The sequence below is a fragment of the Oryzias latipes genome (genome assembly GCF_053564925.1).
Source record: "Oryzias latipes strain Hd-rR chromosome 1 unlocalized genomic scaffold, Olatipes_Hd-rR_3.1 chr1_Y_2".
Classification (NCBI taxonomy): domain Eukaryota; kingdom Metazoa; phylum Chordata; class Actinopteri; order Beloniformes; family Adrianichthyidae; genus Oryzias; species Oryzias latipes.
The window spans coordinates 17,569-39,033 of NW_027616336.1; the positions used below are offsets into that span (position 1 = coordinate 17,569).

The following is a 21,465-nucleotide window of genomic DNA, read 5'->3' on the forward strand; positions in this document are numbered from 1 at the left end:
GACTTGTCTGTTTGGCCACAATGACCATGGTTATGTTTGGAGGAAAAAGGGGGAAGCCTGCAGGCCTCGGAACACCATCCCAACATGGGGGTGGTAGCATCATGTTGTGGGCTTGTTTTGCTGAAGACATCTGAAGACAACAGCCAGAAAGCTGAAGTTTGGGCCAAAGGGATCTTCCAAATGGACAATGACCCGAAGCACACTGACAAAGTGATTACAAAGTGGCTTAAGGATAACAAAGGCAGTGTTTTTGGAGTGGTTATCAAGAGCCCAGATGTAAATCCCATGGAACATTTATGATCAGAGCTGAAAAGGTGTGTACATGCAAGGCGACCTACAAACTGGGCTCAGTCCCACCAGTTCTGTCAGGAGAAATGAGCCAAAATTCCTACCAAATCTCGTGAGAAGCTTGTGGAAGGATATCTAAGACGTATGACCCAAGTACTGCCGTTTAACCCTTGTGCTTTCTTAGATGACCCCACCCTTACATTGATGTGTTCTCCCTACCACGACAAAGGTGGATAAAGGTGGAAAGATTTCATGTAATCCATGAACACCAGTGAAGATCACAAATCATTGAAGAAAAAAGGTTCAGGGCACTGTCTAGTGGGTCCAGATGACCCAACTCCCAATGTTAAAGTGCTTAGGATAACACGTCAATGCAAGGGTGGGGTCATCTAAGATAGCACAAGGGTGAAGGGCTTGCTTTGCTGGGCCAGTTCCAAAGCCTCAACATAGCTAGTTTCTGTCACAGCTTCACTGGATTGAGCCATTTTTGTAAACATCTGCTGTGCAGCATGGCCTTGTTGTAGTTGTTGGAGCTTATTGTTGCGCTCCTCGACGGTAAATTTGTCATAGCTTTAATGATTTGTAACATAGATGATTTATATTGAATTCTTTAAGCATTGCATTTACATGCTCACAAATCAGGCACATGACTTTATCCAGCCCACGAAGTACATCAAAGTAAGCATTTGTCCACTTAGGTTGAAAGCGCCTTTTCTTCTCGCCAACACGTTTTTCCTCAAAGGAACCTGCTCTGGCTCTCTTTTATTGAGGGGCACAAAAAATCTTCCCGCGGACCGCCATTGGCCCCCGGGCCGCACTTCGAGAACCTCTGGTCTGAAATAACCCTAGTCTCATTATCTGTGTGACCCTGACAGCACACTAACCTTTGACAAACATCAGTCAGAAATGTAGTAGCATGGTGGTGAAAATGCTGCTTTTTGACACAAAGGAAAAAATGAAGATGTGTGCTGCTGTCTTTCATCATATCTCCCCAGATTTTTAATAAATTTAATTTTTTTATTATTATTTGTTATTTTTTTAATAAATAATGACAAGGCAGCAGTAAAAACCTGGGTTTTTATTTATATTTTTTTATCTCTGAAGCTTGCACCCTTGGATTGATCTGTACTTGGATGGCAGAGTGATTGGGAAAACCAGCTGGGTCCACTGAAGTTACATGGAAAGGTTTTGTTGTCATCTCTGTTCTGTACATGGAATTGGCCAAACTACCTCTGACATATAAACCTCCAGCAGAATCATCCTCAGATGGGAAACTCATCTGACGAGGCGGGCATGGAGTCAGGTAAACACCAAAATAACGTGCCTGCCACAGGGACTTCTGCATTCGTGGATCAGGAACAGACAGGATGATCTGACCTCTAAGCTTCATCAGACAGGAAGATTTATAGCCTTAAAGAGATGGTGTCTGACCCTGAACTGAAGCACAGAGGGGGTTCCTTCTTCCAGTTTAGGACATTCTGACATTGAGGTTTTAGGACAGAACAGAAAAAGTCTCAAACGTGCAGAAAGGTTTTCATATTCAGAACTTGCAGCTCTTTGGAACATCTGGGGTGTTTTTCCTTTTTGTAAAATTGAGTGAAAGGGTGAAGGTTGATGGTGAACCACAGACTTTTGGTACAGCGCTAAGCCACTTTCAGACCATCAACCCATTTGATCAGGCTTGATCTCATGGAGCTAGAATTCTCCAGAGCAGAATTAACTCTTAAAAGAGCTGAAGTGTTTTCTAGGGGCCACACAGTCTATGAACTGCAAGTGTTTCAAAAATTAAAGGTGAATTTGATTTCTTAGGACTGCATGAGGCCCCCCTCTGCTCTGAAAGACCCGAAACTGAGTTCAAGGAGCCATAGAAAATGTCTTCATGATTAGGACAGAAAGAATTCAAAGGGTTATATTCTGCTGAATTTATCTTTAAATTTGTTTTTTGTAAAACGTCAAATTTATTAATGATAGAAAAAAATTCTGTTTATATCAACAAAAGGAAAAAAGATGAAATGTTTCTTTTTTTACATTTTTACCTGAGCAGCTTGAAAGCATGTTTACTGAGGAGCATCTAGCATGTCTGAAGCTCTCTAATGAAGCTGCTGATAGATGCTGCAACACGCAGGTGAAGAATGTGTCAGAAACATGCTGTGACTGCAAAGCCCTTGGGGCCTTCGTCCTACAAAAGTCCTACATAATTTGCTACGAATTAAGGCTGGTATTACTGATTTTGAAGAGTAAATGTTGGATTTATCCGTGAACAGGCTTGTGGTTGTAACCTAAATCTTGAGATCCATTGACAGACAGCAAGAATGGAGCATCGTGAAAAGCTTTCAGTAAAAACAGTGGTGTGAGTTTTCTGCCGGAGCACATTTCTGCTTCAGTAAACTAGTAGCTCTCCTCGATCCACTGCTTTGAGGAGCAAACGTGAAGAGGAAAAGTCCACGTCCCAGCAGAGAGATCTGGCAGGAGCCTATACTTGCGTGGCTCTGAAGAGTCTGGATGGGCGGCATTTCTGTTCTATCAAAGTGTCAAAAGCAAAAGATGTTATCAGCTGATGAAGCTGAAAGGGAGAAAGTTGTGCTACTAGCCAGTCGTGGTGATCAGGTTGGGACTCGCTGGTGAGACCTGAAACTCACTCAGGATCTTATCACCCGAAAGACCCCCTCCTGTTAATGATGTCTTGTCTCAATGTCTGCAGGGAAGGCATAATTGCTTCACTTTTGTGTTCAACCTGGTTTCATTGAAAACAGTCGCATCTGAAAAACCTGGATCGTCTTGAACTCTTTGAGTCGTCTCTGGTTCTGTCTGCTCCAGTCCGGTTGGGTACTTTGGTTCCAATATGACCTGAGTTTTATCATCGTAGTGGCTCAAGCGTTGCATTTCAGGACAAACTGTCTTCAGATGATGTAAGATCCGGACACAGGCTGCTTACCTTCACCAAGCAAACACAGACCAGTTCAGGTGATTGCAGGGCGGGGCAGGAACATTCTGGTCACATGATCACGGTCATGGAGAGCAGAGGTTTGAATCATGGGGCCCAGAAGAACCAGGGCTGGCCATCGCTGGCATGGCCCCTGTCTGAACAGACTGATGGTCTTGACAAGTCTCCTGAACATGTTCTTCACCGAAGGTTTGACTGATGGCCGCTGGCCATCCTCCCCCTGCAGCCCACCATCTCCACAGGCCAGAGACTGCTGCCCAGGACAGAGAAAACCCTTAATATCGGGGAGAATCTGTGATAAGGGGGCATTTTAGAGCTCAAGACCGGCCTTTCTCCCCAATTCGGTCGGTTTCTTTCTCTCAGCTGCTTCTCCTACTGACCAGGTCAAAAGGTCATCCATCTGTCTGAAGATAGATCTGTTTTGCCTCAAAGCTCTTTATCTTTTCTTGCTGATTTGTTTTCTTCTTTATTACCGTCTCTGGGCTGAAAGTCCTTCTGGGTTTTGGAGGCAGAAAAGGGCTCAAATGTCACAGAAACAGTTCCTGGGCTCGTAAAACCTAGTCTAACTGTGGAAACAGTTGTAATTTATGTTCTAAAACTTGTTGTTTGACACCTTTCTATGAAAAAGTCACCTGAGGTGTCTGGATTTTTCCTTAAGCACAGACATCCTGCAGGTGTAAATGAAGCTGTCAATCATCTGTTTTCTGGCCTCCCGGCTCAGCGGTTTGACGTCAGAGTGAAGAAACTGTGAAATAAGAACTGAGACAGACGTCCAAACGACTGAACTATTTAAAAGCAAAGAGGATTGATGATTTAACTGACAGGCAAACAGTTTTTGCCTGCTGGCGCCCTCAGAATAAGGTCAAAGGGTTAAAAACATAAATGAACATAAAAAGAGGTTGTTTTTTTTTCATCCAATACTCCTTCTGATCAGTAAAAACAACATTTTAAAGTTTGTGCCACAAACAATTCCGATAATGGGAAACTTTTAGTAAATGAAAGAGCTGTGTCATGTCAGAGGAACCTTACCTGAAAATAAAGTTTTTCATGATGAGACACATTCATCAAACATCTTTATGCTATGAGAAAACATGCGCCTCCTTTTTTTATTCTGGTCTATTTTGAGGAGCCGTGTGTCAAACCCCAACAGATAACAGAGGGACATCATCTTCATCTTCATCATCACCTCCCCCCCCCATCCCCGGCTGAATCCACAGAACTGTCCCAAAGAGGAAGACACCTGAAACATGAAGACTTCACTGGAGACAGCAGCTGTTTGCTTTTGTCCACAATTTGACAGAGACAGGATGTCAGCTTAGAGGCGAGAACCTTTTCCTCTTTTGTCTCAGCTTCTACATTCGACTTGATAGAAAACAAATTAGAAAAAAATCCAACAGTTAATACGGGGAAATGTCTTTGGGTGAAAGCTTTAAAAAACCAAACATTTTATTAGCATTCTTGCCTTCCAGTGAGAGAGGCCTGGTTCAAATCCTGGCTGGGTCACTTCTATTGACTTGCATGTTTTCCTTGTGCATGCGGGGTTTCCTCCAGGCACTCTGGCCTCCTCCCACTGACCAAAAACATAATTCACAGATTAGTTTTTCATTTTAGATTGTATAGGAGTGATCGTGTGCCCTGAAACAGACAACATGCCTGTTCACGGTATACCCTACATTTGCCCAACAGTCACTGGGACAGGCTCCAGCAACCTGGTGACCCCAAAAGGGATTCAATGAGTTAAGAAGACTCCAGTCTCCATCAACTGTAAAGTGAATGTGAGTAGAAGCTGCACAGAAGAACCTGCCGTGGTTTCTGCTGCAGCCTTTCACATTCGTATTTGAGGCGTGAAGCTGCCTCAGGCGTGTCTCTTCTGTTGGACAGACAGCCCCCCCGCCCCTTCAGAAAACCTACTATTAAGCATCAAAACAAAAAGGAATGCAATTGCTGCCCTTTATTTAGTAAAAACAAAATGTAGACTCACAAGTTTAACCTGTAAGGGGATCTCATAGCCCCCGCTCACTGTCTCCCACACCCAGACCAACAATGAGGTGGAGGGGGGTAAACCACATTCCTCCCTTCAGGCCCTTCCCACTATGCTGCGTCCAGCAGGTATATAAACCAGGACCCCTAGTGATGCTTCCAACTGCAAATCCACTCAGATCTTCCTGCCAGATCCAGCCTGTCCAGCATGTCCATCAGCAGAAACTCCTACAGCCGTAAGGCCATGAGTGTGTACGGCGGAGCAGGAGGCTCTAACACTCACATCACGAGGCCCAACTGGGCTCCCGTCCACGGAGACCTGGACCTCACCTACGGGACTGACCTCCATATTAGCGACAACAAAAAGGCCACCATGCAGAACCTGAACGACCGTCTGGCTTCCTACCTGGAGAAGGTGCGGAGGTTGGAGAAGGAGAACGAGCAGCTGGAAATGCAGATCAGGGAGTGGTACAAGAGCAGAACTGTGGTGTCCAACGACTTCTCCAAATACTTCATCATCATCAAGGACCTGCAGGACAAGGTGAGTGGGAGGGGGCAGGCTCGGTCTCAACATAAAGGAAAAATTCTGAGAGTAAATTTCCTCAGTGGGAGCAGAACTCTGGAGGGTGCTCGTGAGAGTGGCACACCAATGTGACTTTTCTGTGTGTCCCCTACCGGGGGAGAACACTGTGGATGACAACACCGTCTTGGCAATGGTGTTGTTATCTGATAGACACAGTGCTTCCCTGATCTCACATGACACACATTAGTAAAGGCTAGAAGGTTGTGGAACATCAGGGTGTTTGGGGTGTTGTTAGTGTTGGGGGAGCTCAGCTGCACGGTAAATGGTAAATGGTAAATGGCATATACTTATGTAGCGCTTTTCTACCTTCCTTGAAGGCCAAAAGCGCTTTACAGTCACAGTCCCATTAACCCATGCACACACACAGTCACACACAGCATCCTTCATGTTGAGTTTTCTTGTTTCTCTCAAAGATCTTCATGGCCTCCAAGCTCAACGCCAAAAGTGCCCTGGAAATTGATAACTCCCAACTGGCAGCCGATGACTTCAGGATGAAGTGAGTGTCCTCTCAGTGCATTCCTGTCACGGTTGTGTTACTTCACACATGCATCACAGCACAAACTCGTGCCCAACTGACAAGTTCTGTTTTTAACGTGCCGCCGGACCCTCTGCCGAATCCCACAGGTACGAGAACGAGCTGGCCGTGAAGATGGCTGTGGAGGCCGACATTGCAGGGCTGAGGAGGCTGCTGGACGACTCGAACCTGAAGAGGATGGATCTGGAGAGTCAGTGTGAGGGTCTGAGGGAGGAGCTCATCATGCTGAAGAAGAACCACGAAGAGGTGAGGAGCGTCTGGTTGCACTGCGCACGATCGAGCAGCTGCATCTTCAGCAGCAGATGTGAGCTGCGAGATTAAGCTGTCGCTGTTTGTTCTCCTTTGTGACATCAGCCATGCCGCTGATGAAACCGTGGAAGCACAGCTTAACTTACTTCCCTGCAAGCCACTCTACTGCTCCCCTTCTCCACCTCTCTTCCCTGCACACTTCCACCTATTCTTCTGTCTAAATGAGCTCATTGCTCCTGTTTATCAGTGCCACACAATAAACCAAAGCCTGCATAGTCCAAAAAGGCACCATGTCATCACTGTAGCAATCCTGATGGATGGTGCTGGTGGGTCTTACTCTGCTCTTATTTCCGAAAGGAACTGGCCCTGCTGAAGAAACCTGTGCAAGAGCAGGTCAACGTGGTCGTGGACGCCCCTTCCACCTCAGACCTGAACGAGGCCATGATGGAGATCAGAGAGAAGTATGAGAGTCTGATTGCCAAGAACAAAAAGGAAATTGAGTTGTGGTACAACAAGAAGGTGAGCAGAGAAAACCCTTTGTGTGTTCAGCAGCTGAGCTGAGGTTTTAACGCCTGCCGGGCCGTTTCTATTTAGATCCTGGAAATGGAGCATGATGTCAAGAAATATTCAGAGGATCTGAAAACATCAAACACTGAGATCAAAGAGCTGAAGATCACCTTCCAGAAGCTCCAGATTGATCTGGAGTCCCATTTGAGCATGGTACGTGAAGACAAACTGCACACATTACACATTCTGTTAACTGTTCCCAAATGCTTTCCTGGATTTGTTCTTGACAAACGTTTCACTGTGTCCTTGAAGTGCATCCGTTCTGTTTCATCACAATGAAATGAATCTTTTAGAAAAATAGCTTTGGTCCAATTACGAGGAGGAATTCCTTCCACATCATTCTTGTTGGTTTAATTGTTTGTGCTGAGTCAGAGTGTGAGTGGGTCCGTGCATTATCTTTTTCTACCGAGTTCACTTTGTTCTGCTGAAAGCAAGGTTTATGTTTATTATGAGCGCCAGCTTGGCTCTTTTTCTGTTCATTCACCCTATGACAATAAACTCACCAGTTGTCTGTCCCCATCACAGAAAGCATCTCTGGAAGAAACCCTATCAGAGACTCACTCGTGCTTTGCTGCACAACTGGCAAGCCTGCAGGAGATGGTTTCCAGTCTGGAAGTTCAGCTATCCCAGATCCACAGTGACATCTATAGCAACCAGCAGGAATTCACCATCCTGCTGGAGGTGAAGACCCGTCTGGAGAAAGAAATTGCAGAATACAGAAGGCTGCTGGAGGGGGAGGATGAGAGGTGAGGTCTGATGAAGACAGAAAACAGAGGAAAGATGAAAAAATACGAATCAGAATGATGATAACTAACTACTTCCATTTCCCTTTTTGTCTTAATCATCAGCTCTAAACAAGGTGAGAAATCTTTGCATCTTTATTTCCATGTGAAGAATATTCTGCCTTTAGAAGCTTTGCAGGGTTTATTGATGAATTTCTCTCCTCTTCCTCAGTAATCACAAAGGTCATCACTGTGGTGGAGACAGTCGTAGATGGAAAGGTGGTTCAAAGTTCAAAGACAGTGGATGTGGATGTGGATGAAGTTGAGTGAAGCTGTGGATTCATCTACAGAAAGCAATAAAGATGATTCAGACAAATCAAATGCTGTGATCCTGATCATTTCTATTAGCCAAGGTAAACGTCTGCTGACACAGCAGGTATTTGTTTAGACCCATTAAATTCAGACAACGGTACCTCACTTTATGAAAAGTACTTTTATGTAAGATAAGATAAATAAAGATAAAGATACTTTATTGATCCTAGCTTGGGAAATTGGGTTGTTGCAGCGTCCGCGTTAGGCTCAAAGATACAAACACAAACAATGGGTGAACATAGAAAACAGAACAATCAATCAGAAAAAGAACCATCAGTGAAAAACAATGACAGCTCTGGAGAAAAACAGACGGACCTCAAATGAGTTTATCTATTGCAAATGGATGAGGAGTTATAGCGTCCAATGGAGTGAGGTAGGAATGATCTCCTGTAGCTGTTGGTGTGACAGCGAAGCTGCCTTAGCCTCTTGGAAAAGGCGCTCCGCTGACCGTCAAGTACAGAATGGAGAGGATTCTCAGGATAATCCTTGATGGAAACGAGCTTATTCAAAGTCCTCCTCTCCATCGCAGCTTCAAATGCGTCCATTTTGCACCCAGAGCCAGCCCTTCTAATCAGTTTTTTCAGTCTCTTTGTGTCACTGGTAGCTATACTGCCCCCCCCCCCCCCCCCCCCCCAAACAACAGAGTGCTGGCCACAACAGACTGGTAAAACATCCCAGGCATCCTGCTGCACACATTAAAGGACCTTAGTTTCCTCAGGAAGCAGAGTCTGCTGCTGGCCTTCTTGTACACAGCAGTGCTGTTGGTCTTCCAGCTCAGTCTGTTGTCCGTGGTTACTCCCAGGTACTTGTACTCCTTCACCTCTATTTAAATATACTTACAAAGTAAACATAAAAAAGAGCAACTCTATCGTACCAGTTCCATAGTATTTGTGAAGACCACTGTCAGCCTGAAGCTGCCGGTCGGATCTCAGACCTCAGACCGACAGACAGATTCATGAAAGATTTTTATTAAAGCTGAATTCTGCATAGGAACATAACACACTCTGAAGAATTTGACGTTTACTGCTTGTATTGAAGGTAAAAGAAATGTATAACAACATAAACGAAAGACTCCTGACACTCAAACCTTCGAGAAGACAGCAGACTCGTCACAGGTCAACGTTCAAGAACCAGTAACTGCAGAGGCTGTGGCTGTTCCAGCTGTAGCTAGCTGCTGCTAAAACCAGCCTGGACAGCTGCAGATGGAGAACTCCTCAGTGTGGCAATGATCTCATTGGTAACGAGCAAAAGCCTTTGTTAATAGAACAAGTGAAAGAAAAAAACTGTGATAACAAAGAAAAAATTCTTGAAACAATGTTGAGAAATGCTTGTGTCTGTGTATATTTGTGTGTGTGTGTGTGTGGGGGGGGGGGGGTGGGGGTGCAACAGGGACTTCAAGTAAACTGCTTGTTTGTAAAAGATGTTTAATCTGACAGAGCATTTTTTCTCAGAGCTGCAGAAAAAATAACAGATGGAGCAAAAACTAATTTAAAAAATGGAGGAAGAAATAAACAAAGATACACTCAACAATCATTAACAATAGAAATGTAATGAAAGAAAACTGATTTTAGACCAAATTGATATTTTTAACTTAACTCCTCTTAATAAAAGCAGAATCCAGTATTTACAATCAAAAGTAAATGTGTGGTGAAATGGTTCAGAGAAGCTAACATTGAATTTGAGTCCCTGATCATTTTGAGAGCCCTGGCTTCACATCACTCCAAGTAGAGGTCCTTTGGGCCTGGAAGGGTGGTTCTGATGATCCGCTCAGTGAACCACTCTCCTAATGGCTTTGACGTCCTGCTTGCAGCTGCCCCCCACCCATGACATAATGCCCCCAGTGAGATACTCTCTACAGTGCAGGTGTAGTAGATCTTGAGTATCCTTGTAGGGAACTGGAAGTCTTGCCGGTTTTGAGGTGGATTTAGACGCTAGCGAGTCTTCTTCACCACAGTGTTGATGTGGGTGGACCAGGTCAGTTCCTGAGAGATGTTGACATCCAGGTATCTGAAGCAGTCCACCCTCTCACCGATGCTAAGCGGTGACACGTCCATCTTCTGTTTCCAACTGAAGTCCACTATCGGTTGCTTAGTTTTGTTGACGTTCTGCTGGAGTTTGTTGGCCTGGCACCAGCTCTGCAGGTGAAGAATCTCTCTCTGATATGATTGGTCAGCGTTGGAGATGAGAGTCACCATTGCTGTGTCATCGACATACTTGGCGATGGGGTCGTCATCTGATGTACATGAAGAGTGTGAACAGCAGGGCGTGTCAAACAGCCTTTAAAAACGCCCTTGAGGGGTTCCGGTGTTAAGGATGAGGGCTGGAGAGGCGTGACTTCCCACCCTGACCAATTGAGACGTTCAAGTCAGAAGGCTGACGATCCATCTGCTCAGGGTCTCTTTCAGTCCCAGGTCACTCGTCTACGTGGTCAGTTGGGAGGGCACTATGGCGCTGAATGCGGTTGAATGGTCTACAAAAAGCCTTCTGACAAAGTTTACTTCTCCTGACAGCTCTTTCATTGACCAGAAGCTTCCCATTTTCTAAATTGTTTCTGGCACAAGGACATTTGAGAAGACAAAATGCTATTTTTACTGATCAGAAGGAGTATTGGATGAAAAAAAAAACTCTTTTCATGTTTTTAACCATGTGTGACCCTTTGACATTATTCTGAGGGCGTCTTTCAGGCAAAAAACTGTTTTCCTGTCCACATAGTTTCTTCCCTCTGACGTCAAACCGCTGAGCACGGAGGCCTGAAAACAGATGATTGACAGCTTAATTTACACCTGCAGGATGTCCGTGCTTAAGGAAAAATCCAAAGACCTCAGGTGACTTTTTCATAGAAAAGTGTCAAACAACGAGTTTTATAACATAAATTACAACTGTTTCAACAGTTTGACGTGTCTGAGGATCTAAGAGCACAGGAACTGTTCCTGTGACATTTGAACCCTTTTCTGCCTCCAAAACCCAGAAGGACTTTCAGCTCAGAGACGGTAATAAAGAAGAAAACAAATCAGCAAGAAAAAGAAAATAGTGGTGAAGCGTAGCTAACAAATAGATGACCTTTTGACCTGAAGGAGATGCAGAGTCCCAACCGATGAGAGAAAGAAACCGACCAAACTGCTGAGGAAGACTAGTGTTGACCGCTAAAATGCCCCCTTGTCACAGATTGCCCCCAACATCAGTGGTTTTCTCTGTCCTGAGCAGCAGTCTCAGGCCTGTGGAGGTGGTGGAATGGCAAAGCAGCCATCAGTCACAAAGGGGAGAGGCTTGATAACAAATGATTGACATCTTCATTTGGCCCTGCAGGAGGTCAAAAATGTTTAGAAAAACATCCAAACACCTCAGGTGACTAACTTTAAGCTTATTATATAAACAAAGTTTGTGCCACTAAGCTGTTCTCTTGGATTTGTGTTTCCCAAATCCAACTGTCTTGTTGGACTGAAACTGACCCAAGTGGAGGACGTAGCGGAGCAGAGGACTTTGTTCCAGTTACGGTCCATTGTGACCGTGCATTGTGACCGTGCCTCTCACCCCCTGCACCTGGCCTTCACCAGGGGGAGGAGCCTGTCCGGCAGCAGACTACTGCCCCGACGCTGCTCCACAGACAGACTGAGGATGTCTCTTGTCCCTGGTGCCATAAGACAGAACAATTCCTTGACTGAGCAACCACATAAAATGTACATTTTTTTATGGTTTTATTGTACTAGATTTTAATTTCTGAATTATGAATAATGAGTTATTATATCTTTTTATGAATATTTTTACTATTTTTAACAAATAGATTTTAACATTGATTGTTTTGATGGCTTTTTTCTTTTTATTGTTTATTTTATTGTGTGTGGTGAATGCAAGCAGCTGGCCACTTCTTAATTTCCTCCGGGATTTAGTAAAGCTTCTATTCTATTCTATTCTATTCTATTCTATTCTATTCTATTCTATTCTATTCTATATATATATATATATATATATAAAGGTAAATGGAAGGTTTGGACCTCAGATCATGGAGGATATCTGGTCCTCCAGGCCTGGCATGAATATAAACTGCTATGAACAGTTAAAATCTGGAGAGAGAAGATTTAGACAAACACATGAGGAAAAACACCGAGAACCCTTTGATTGTCAGGATTCACTTACTCTATTTGGATTGTTTGTGCTGAAAGAAGAACAGGTGAGTGTGTGGCCTGGCGGTTGCAGCACCTACGTCACTGCTACAAGCTTTTTCTGACTATATTTTTTCATCTGCTCCTGCTTCACAAGGATTTCAATAAAGAAATGATCAGAAATGCTATTAATTTTATGCTCAATTGTCTTATCATGGTTCCTCTGTTGACATATTCATATTGTTTTGCTCTTAGTTGTAATAATCAGTCATAAGTGATGAGTAATGCGTTGTTTGCCAATGAGAGGCTCTGTTATGATCACGTGACCTGTAAGAGGAAGCAGTTGAGAAATAAAGTTGTGTGTGAAAAGTTCAACTAACGTGGAGAAGTCTTTTTATTTTTCCTCCGTTTTTGAGTCGGATACTGGGTACACACGCCAGGACCAATGCGTGAATAACAACTTTGCTAACATCCTCCATGAGTAGAAAAATGCTGCATAAACATGTTAAAACACCAAAAAACTGAATTTTCATTGGAGTGGGCCTTTAAAGCCTGCTCTTCCAAGCAAAAGGTCATGAAGCCGGTTGCAGTGGCTCCTATTGGCCAATAGAGATGCAGTTTGTCAAGCCCATTTATCACCTCAATAGGAACCAGTGTTAAAAATTTGGGAAAATTGGATTGATCAGTGGAAGAATTGTAGAATTGTAAAGTTTAATGCCACATCATCGTAATCTAAATTGTATTTTGTAAAAAAACAAACAAAAAAACACAATAAAGAACAGTGCCAATTCAGTGGTATCATCAAATTTGTGGTTACCCGTAAGGACAGAGACCCTATTAAGTAAATATTGCTTAATGCATGGCTGGGGGACAATAGATAATTAAATATACTGCAATATAACTTTTTCTTGTTAGATAAATGGAAGTTTGTGCAAACCTCTATTCCTTCATTTATTGAAAAAAATTCATAAGGCTGAAGGTATTTCTTTGTGAAATCATTTTATACTTTGACCGGTAAAAATATGTTTGGCTTGTAGATTTTTTATTATCAACCAGCCGACTTCATTAAATTTCGATTTTACAGTTATTTAAAATCTGACAAAAAACAGAGTAAAGTACACTGGGAACTGTGCAGAAGGCAAATTCCTTCTAAAACAGGAAACACCATCAACCTTTTTTATCACAGGAGGCAGAACTACCAGCATGTTTAATCTCAGACGGAAATGAACACTGATGGTGAGACCTGCACAGCAGCAACAGTCTGAACTACCAGAAGAAATTCTAAGAAGTAGCTTTTAGTTCCTAGCTTATTTCCTGGAAGTTGCCAAAAATGTTTGTCAATTTTGGGTTTGTCCTGTACAACTTGAAGACTTTAGAATTTATTTGTAGAATTAATGTTTTGGTTTTAAATGGAACTGACCAAACAGTTTAGTGTTCTGTTTTATTTATGTTCTCTTTTGAAACTTGAAAGCTTTTGCTTCAATCGTGTTCCTTCAGTGCATCTGTTTTGTTTAAAGTATGATAGGAAATAAATATTTAAATCTTAACATCCTGCTGATGATTACACATATCTCTTATGAGCAGAGTGTTCAAATTCAACAAATACAGTAATTATATCGTGATATATATTGTTATCGTCTGATTTGAAAAAACTATCGTGATCTAAAAAATTCAATATTGCCCAGCCAAAGCTTAAAGTGTATTAAAGTGTATTATCTGGTGGTCTCTCCAATCAGGATATTCAAACATCCACAGTGGGAAGATCTTGTGAATCACCACCAGGGGGCGGTAGAAGACCAGCTTCAGCAGAAGTAAACACTCCCAATACCTCTGTGTCCTTACTGCTGTGGTTTGACCTCAGGAGAGGGATTCACACCAAACCTCTCCTAGTTCCAGATTGTTCTGGAACTAGGAGAGGTTTGGAAAGAGGAATGGTCCAAAAATCCTCCTGACTGCAGTGCATATTTGTAACTACAGGGAGCGTTTGGTTACTGCAGCCAAAGAAGGATCAACTATTTATTAGGTTAAGGGTTCATTTAGTGTTTCCACCTGCACTAAGACGTTTGACATGCTGTGTTTAATAAACACATACAAAAAACTCATGTTGGTGAGAAACCGTATTTTGTTCACACCAAAAGTATACATTGTAATAACATAAACTGCTTGTGTTTAACTTTAGAGTCCAAGTTAAATACATTCAAATTTACACTGTAAAAACAGCCATACCAGAAATGAGTCAAAAATTCCTGAAATTTTAAATATTTTCTTTAAATAAGCAGAAATTTTTTGCAAATGAGGGAGGAAAAATGGTCTTGCAAAAGAATATTATTTTAAGAAAAAAATCTAGTCACTAAAACATAATACATTACGATTATTTTGGTGTTATGAACATTTCCTGATAGAACATTTTTTCTTGCAATGCAGAAAAAAAGACATTCTCTTAAAACAAGTCTTTTTACCTTCCTAAGTATCTGTTTTTGCAGTGTGCAATCTCCGCCAGATGATTTTGTAAACAACTGTACTCATTTTCATACAAAGTTAACAGGTAAACAATATGAAATGCAGTAACTGTAGCTCATGAAAGACGTGAAACTCTCACAACCTGAGACAGTAGACTGGAAGTAGTAGTAGTATGTTCATCTAGGAAATGCAAACTTTCCATCGAGCTGCTCTGGCCTCATCGTTTCTGCAGCTTCTTCCACCTGTTTGGTGACACACAGGCATTTGGGTGCGTCAGGCATTCCAGATGAATGAAGTGTGTGTGTGTGTGTGTTTTGTTTGGTTTTGCAGATAGTGGTTGCACCATTGTGTGCGTTTGAGTCTGTAGGTGTGTTTGGTTGTGCACAAAAAGGCAGTATTTGTGTAAACAGCAACTACTCACATTGATACTGTTAAGCCTCAAAAAACATTTACTGTTTGTGTTGAACTTTTTTCTCTCTTTGTCAACTCTTTACCCTCTTTTTTCTCTTCAATCTCTGTAATCTCTTTTTTTCATGTAGAGCTTAAAAAATTAAAATAAAAAGAATTCATAAAAAGAAAGTTTAGTTTCAAATACAAAAGGGGATTATTCAAATTTACCAAAGGGGAATTGAAAGTAACCCCAGTTGTAAAAATAAAATCTTTCCAAATCGAGAGGCTCTAAACTTCTGTTTGCTCAGCTGCTGGACAGGATGAAAACGATGAGCTTTTGGACACTTAATGTATGAATCACAGCAAGATTCTCCCAGCAGGACTAGACCCTAAGCAAATGTCCTCCAGTAAGATTCTCTTGTTATGCTGAACAACCAGCTCTGTTTAATCTGACTTTAGGAAAAGAAGATCAACAACCATCCTGGTCTGTATATCTGATGGAAGTCCAGTAAACCAGGGACATCTGCTGCTTTTGACGGACATCTGAGTATTATCAGCAGGATGATGGAAATGTGTTCTGTGCTGCTTGATGATTGGAGCACAGACTCTGTCAGTCATTTACATGAACAAACCAGACTTTAATTTGGACTGAGAACACATTAATAATGCTCAAATGGGATTCTTTTGTTGACATCTTTATTATTTGATGGCGATACTCTTCTAAACTCTTTTTTGTTTGGTTTTTAAAGGCCACACCAGGCCAGAACTGCTTCATAGCTCATCCTGTCTTCAGGGAGGAACACAGAGAAGTCCTGAAGAGAACAGGACGATCAGAGTTTCATATTGTTTTTTGGTTCTTTACTACAATTTTCAGTTTGACATTTTTCCTTTATGGCTGTTTTTTATTTGACATCACAACACTTAATGTTTTTTTTTCCTGTTTTCTTTCACCACTTGCTGTGTTCTTTCCTTTGGAGTCAAAGGTGGAGCACACATGCACCTGGGCCTTCAGGAAGGAGACAGGTTCCTGGAAAACCTGGATGAGGGCGCGTTCTTGAAGCTTCTGTTGAGTCACTGTAGCTCAGTGTCAGAAGTTAAAGCTCTGTCTCTCCCTCTGGTCACCGGCGGGGACCGTCTCCAGACTTCTGGATGTACTTCATCTCCCAGCAACCCCAGTGCACAGTTTGTGGATGCCACACACCTGACTCTCATTTGCAGTCACTCACAGTACAGTTAAGCACTGCGCTGAGCTTCACTCAGTGTGAAGTATTGTTTGTGCCACTCTGCCTGCATTACCGAGCGTTATAGCTAAGCCTGATATCCCGACCCTGTTTAGTCTCTGTTTGCCTGCCGCCTGCCCCAAATCTCGCCTGGATCCTGATTACTCCAGTTTGCGCTCTGATGCTCCTATGCTCGTTATCGACCCCTGCCTGCCTGACCCCGATTTAGCTTTGTGGACTTTAATCTGAACATTTTAGTTGCCGTGTTAAATCTTCAATTGAACTAATAAAAAAGTTATTATCATAATATAATATCATTTGGAACAAGCCGTCGGCCTGTCCTTGCGACACTCTGCCTCCAGGTGCTCTGTTGTCAGTCAAGATGCCCATTCATCCAGATGATGTTATGAGGTGACTGAACTTCAAATCAAAGTGCTCTGTTTAAATTCAGAGTCTATTTAAGGACATAATCACCTGAGGAACGTCACATCAAATGGATGATTTAAGGTTTGAAAGGGCGGCATTGTTTTTTTGTCCGGAATTAGGAAGACACAAATGACACAAGATGATGGAGAGAAACTGAGAGGCTTTATTTTTTTTGCAACTTCCGAGAAGCAACAACGGTTCAGGTGATGACTTCAGACCTCATCATGTCGCCCTTCATCTTTTCCTTAAGAGGAAACCTGTGAGGAGGATGTCACAACCACTCCGTCCTTGATCTCCTCAGTGACCACAATGATCTTTTTGGTCGTGGTGGAGGAAGTGCTGGAGGATTTGGAAGAGGAGGTGGAGGAGGTTTGCCTGCAAGGACAGAGAGAAAAAAATCAGTTTCCATCAAAGCCACAACAAAGCTTCAGTTTCAAAGCTGGTTTGTGTCATTTCTACTCACGTGGCCTCTCCATCCAACAGCCTTCTGTATTCTGCAATCTCCATCTCCAGTCTGGTCTTGATGTCAAACAAGATCTGGTATTCTCGACTTTGGTGTTCCATGTCGTTGCGCATCATGACTAACTGCTCCTCCAGAACTGATACCTTTTGCTGGAAGGCAGAGATCTGAGAAGAAAAGCGTGCCTCTGTTTCGTGTAATTGGCCCTCCAGAGCAGCTTTCTGTGGAGCAGAGAGAGTGTGAGGGCGCTGAAGACCAGGGAAGGCTCAGAGGAGCCAGGAGCAGAGCACACAGTGATCATTTACCAAACTGAGTTGAGACTGCAGCTCTATTTGCAGGTTTTGAAGTGTCCGATTGAGATCTGAGATTTCGGACTTTGACGAGATTAAAGTTTCTTGTTTCACAGACATCTCTGACTTCAGCCCCTCTGCCTGTGGAAGATGAGAAGGAACATTGGGTTTTCACTTAGCACATGGTTTCAAAGAAGTTCATGCAGTCCAGTTGAAACTATTCTCTCACCTTTTTATCGTACCACTCTTGAAGTTCTTTCTTGTTTTTATTAGCCATGGCCTCGTACTGCTCACGGATCTCAGCCATGATGGCACTCAAGTCCTCCTGTGGTTTTGCGTCCACCTCAACGTTGACCTGACCAGTGACCTGAGTCCTCATTGACGCCATTTCCTGTTAAACACATGGAATTTGCTTGTTATTCATGTTCTGTGTTCCCTTTAAGATATTTTCCTCAAATTTACTACACACCTCCTCGTGGTTCTTCTTGAGGAAGACCAGCTCCTCCCTGAGGCCTTCGATCTGGAGCTCCAAGTCTGACCTGGCAAGGGTCAGCTGGTCAAGCACTCTCCTCAGCTCAGCAATGTCTGCCTCCACTGACTGGCGCATGCAGAGCTCGGTCTCAAACCTGTAATGGACCGAGACGTGTGCGGTTAGACTTGAACATCCTTCATGCAGGTCTTCCACGTGCATTCATGCTTCTCTGTTCTCCCGCTGTGATACGTACTTGCTTCTGAAGTCATCAGCGGCCAGCCTGGCGTTATCCAAAGAAATTTGAATGCTTCCTTTGGTACGGTACCCGTCCTGGATCTGTGAGATAAAGACACATTTTTCTTCCTCATCAATGTAACTCTGTAAAAACAATCTGCTGAACTGACATCTCAAGTCTGCATCATAAGAGTCGCAATAACATTCAGGAACCGTACCTTTCCCTGCAGTTCTACGATGGTGGCATAGAACTTTGAATAGTCACGGCCGGCGGGGGCAGCTTTGCTGTCCAGGAAATTTCGGATCTTGAGCTCGAGCTCACTGTTCGCCTTCTCCAGGGTGCGCACCTTCTCCAGGTAGCTGGCAAGCCGGTCATTGAGGTTCTGCATGGTGGCCTTGTCATTGGCTCCAAGTTGGAAGTCTCCACTGCCTGCACCGCCTGCACCGCCAGCAAAGCCTGCACTACCTCCTGAGCCAAAAGCAAAACCACCAGAACCAAGACCACCTCCGGCCCCAAAAGAACCAGAGGAAACAGAGACTCTGGTCCCTCTGCCGCCTGAGCCAGCATAGACGCTGGAAGCATATCTTTGATTCAAGCCCATACTTGAGCCTCCTGCTCCAGAGGAGCGTGAGGACAAGTGCATGCTAGAATAGTTACTCATTGTGCAGTGTGGTCGGAGATCGGCCTGCTTGGAGAGGTGGAGCTGGCTGAGATGTTGTGCTCCTCTACGGCTTTGTTTTTTATTCTGCTCCTACGGGGGAGGAGCCATGCAGGCCCTTCTGACAGGACGAGCTGGGCCGCACCTCCCTCATTCACCCAGCCCCTGAATTCTTTTTGCATGACAGAAGAAATGGCAAACTTGATTGTGTTTAAAACCAGGTCACACCTCAATGGACCTCTCTCTCCATTGGACCTTTACCTCCAGACCTCGTGTAAAACCAAACAACCCCCATGTGCTCTTTCACCAGTTTTTAGTCTAATGTGAAGCGGAAACACCTGTCACACCTGTCCATCTTCTGTCACTGCTTCATTCCTGTTTCAATTAACAGATTCCTTTCAAACTATTCAAACATGAAATGTAAACTTTATCATTTTTGCATTAAGTGTTTGGCATTTAAGTTTCTTCTAAAATGTAACACTTATTTTCTGGTAATTGCCATTTGTGGTTGCTGGAGCCTATCCCAGCCTTTCCAGTCCATTCAAGGACCACACAACCATATTCACACCTAATGCACAATTCTGGATCACCTGTGCATCATGATTTTGGACTGTGGGAAGAAGCTAAAGAAAACCCATGCATCTACCAGAAGAACATGGAAACTCCACACTGAAAGGACCCAGCTGGGAGTCTAACCAGGACTGTATGGCTGTGAAGGAAAAAATTGTGCTACTCATGGTTTTAGAATTTATTTAACATGTCTTTGACACGTTTTCAAAATTGTCTTTGTTCTCTGACAGCTTTTTTTTTTTTTTTGGTGGAATTTAGCGGTAACAAATGTTTTTGACTTATTTCTCTGTTCCATGTTTGTACTGTTTTACACTGTAAAAAGTGAAGTGAAATGTGAAATCCCTCCTACCACTTTTCTTTGGGCCTGAAGTCTGCGCTCCCCAAGCCAGTTTGTTTAAAGAAACAAGGGGGGGGGGTCCATAAATCTGGAGTATTGAGTGCTTTTTAATTAGGGGCTCTCCGGCATACCTGTTTGTCCCGTTATCATACATAACATAAGAAGTCCACCTTTACATAAGAAGTCACCTTTCCCATGCGTGCACACGATCTTCACATCTGAAACTCTAGCCTCAAACGGAGCCGTTACAGCCTGCAGGGTTACGGGGGGTGTTGTTGCAGACATTCTGGTTGAGTCTTACTCAAGGCTTGGCTCAGAAAAGTTGGATTCCCGGCCAAGCATTTGTCTGTGGGTTATTATTTTACAACTGTACTTTGGCACATCCATCACTCAAAATAGGAACAAGCCCTTGCCTGTTTGCTGTTTTTTTTCACCTCATTCTTTTAAAATGCCCCCAAAGGATTTTTCACCCCACCCTGCATCACGCAAAACCTTTAAAACACTGACACCCTATTTTGAAACGCAGAGGGTTCTGGATCCATTTTCAGTCTCTGAAATCCAGGCAGCCATGTATGTTCTGTATTTGTGGTGATTTTCAAGCTGATTACTTTTAACCAAAAGATGCCTGTGGCCATGTGTGCTGACACCACACCTCTGGAGAATACAAACCAGATGCTCCTTTTTGCTGCAGATAATCATTTTGAGGCAGTAGACTCATGTCAGGCATGCACTTAACAGGAAAAGATGTTACTAGTATGGCAAAACTAAATCCGAAAAAAGTAAAAAAGGCCTTCTTTCCAGCAAAAAAGTAATTTTTTTCCAACTTGCACGAAAGATCAAAAAAGGATTGAAAAAGGTTCAAGAAATTCTGTATAAACTAATTTGGAAGAACTAATGATCAAAACAAATTGGAAATGTGGAGGGTTTTATTTCTTCTCAAAATGCAGCAAAATACCCAGACTGGTAAAATACATTCCTGGAAAAAGAAATACTTTTATCCTTTTTCTCTGTTAGTCATTTTATGGCTCCAATACTAATGGGCACCTGCCCTTTCTGCTTGTAAAACCTTCTATATAATCAGATCTTTGAGTATGTTGATACTCTTAACCCCCACCAACATCAAGATTTTTATCCTTTTTCCTTATAAAATCCTTTCGAATATTTGTTGATCAGAGGACTTCCTGATTTCCCACTTGGGCCTCACATCACTGATGTTTCTCACTTCTCAGCACTTCCTGTTGGCGGTCGCTGGACGGAGCAAATCAGTTTTCACTAACCAGCACGTTTGATTTGGCAAAGATTTTTATGCTGGATGCCCTTCCTGACACAACCCCGTATTTTATTCGGGCCTCACAAGCACAGGGGAACCCAGACTCCAGGATGAAGGGTTTTGCACAGGGACCTTCAGTGTACAGATTGAATGTAACCATCGTTACATAAAAGAAAACTTAGAACTACACTTAATCCTTTATGATCGCCTTGAAATAGAGTGTGTTCCTGTGTGGTGTTCCTCAGCTACAAGTGCAAAGTAAAAAATTGATAGTTGGATCTGCAGAGAATTAGCAGTGTTTGGGACACATTAAGTGTAAATGTGCAGAGTAGATGGT

At 43.1% G+C, this 21,465-nt stretch overlaps 2 protein-coding genes across 2 annotated transcripts; one reads left to right on the forward strand and one right to left on the reverse strand.

Annotated features, from left to right (window-relative positions):
* The first annotated feature begins 1,866 nt into the window (after positions 1–1,866).
* Positions 1,867–8,249, forward strand: LOC144990483 (keratin, type I cytoskeletal 13-like). The gene is made up of 8 exons (XM_078943970.1): positions 1,867–5,753; positions 6,209–6,291; positions 6,420–6,576; positions 6,937–7,098; positions 7,174–7,299; positions 7,672–7,892; positions 7,995–8,005; positions 8,101–8,249. The coding sequence occupies exons 1-8, from the start codon at positions 5,421–5,423 to the stop codon at positions 8,196–8,198; spliced, it is 1,191 nt and encodes a 396-aa protein (XP_078800096.1). The 5' UTR covers positions 1,867–5,420; the 3' UTR covers positions 8,199–8,249.
* Positions 8,250–16,979: 8,730 nt separating this feature from the next.
* On the reverse strand, positions 16,980–19,137 carry LOC144990484 (keratin, type I cytoskeletal 50 kDa-like). The gene is made up of 7 exons (XM_078943971.1): positions 18,511–19,137; positions 18,312–18,394; positions 18,056–18,212; positions 17,816–17,977; positions 17,602–17,727; positions 17,300–17,517; positions 16,980–17,211 (listed from the first exon to the last, which is right to left on the reverse strand). Exons 1-7 carry the CDS (start codon positions 18,952–18,954, stop codon positions 17,082–17,084), a joined length of 1,320 nt encoding a protein of 439 aa, XP_078800097.1. The 5' UTR covers positions 18,955–19,137; the 3' UTR covers positions 16,980–17,081.
* Positions 19,138–21,465: the final 2,328 nt, after the last annotated feature.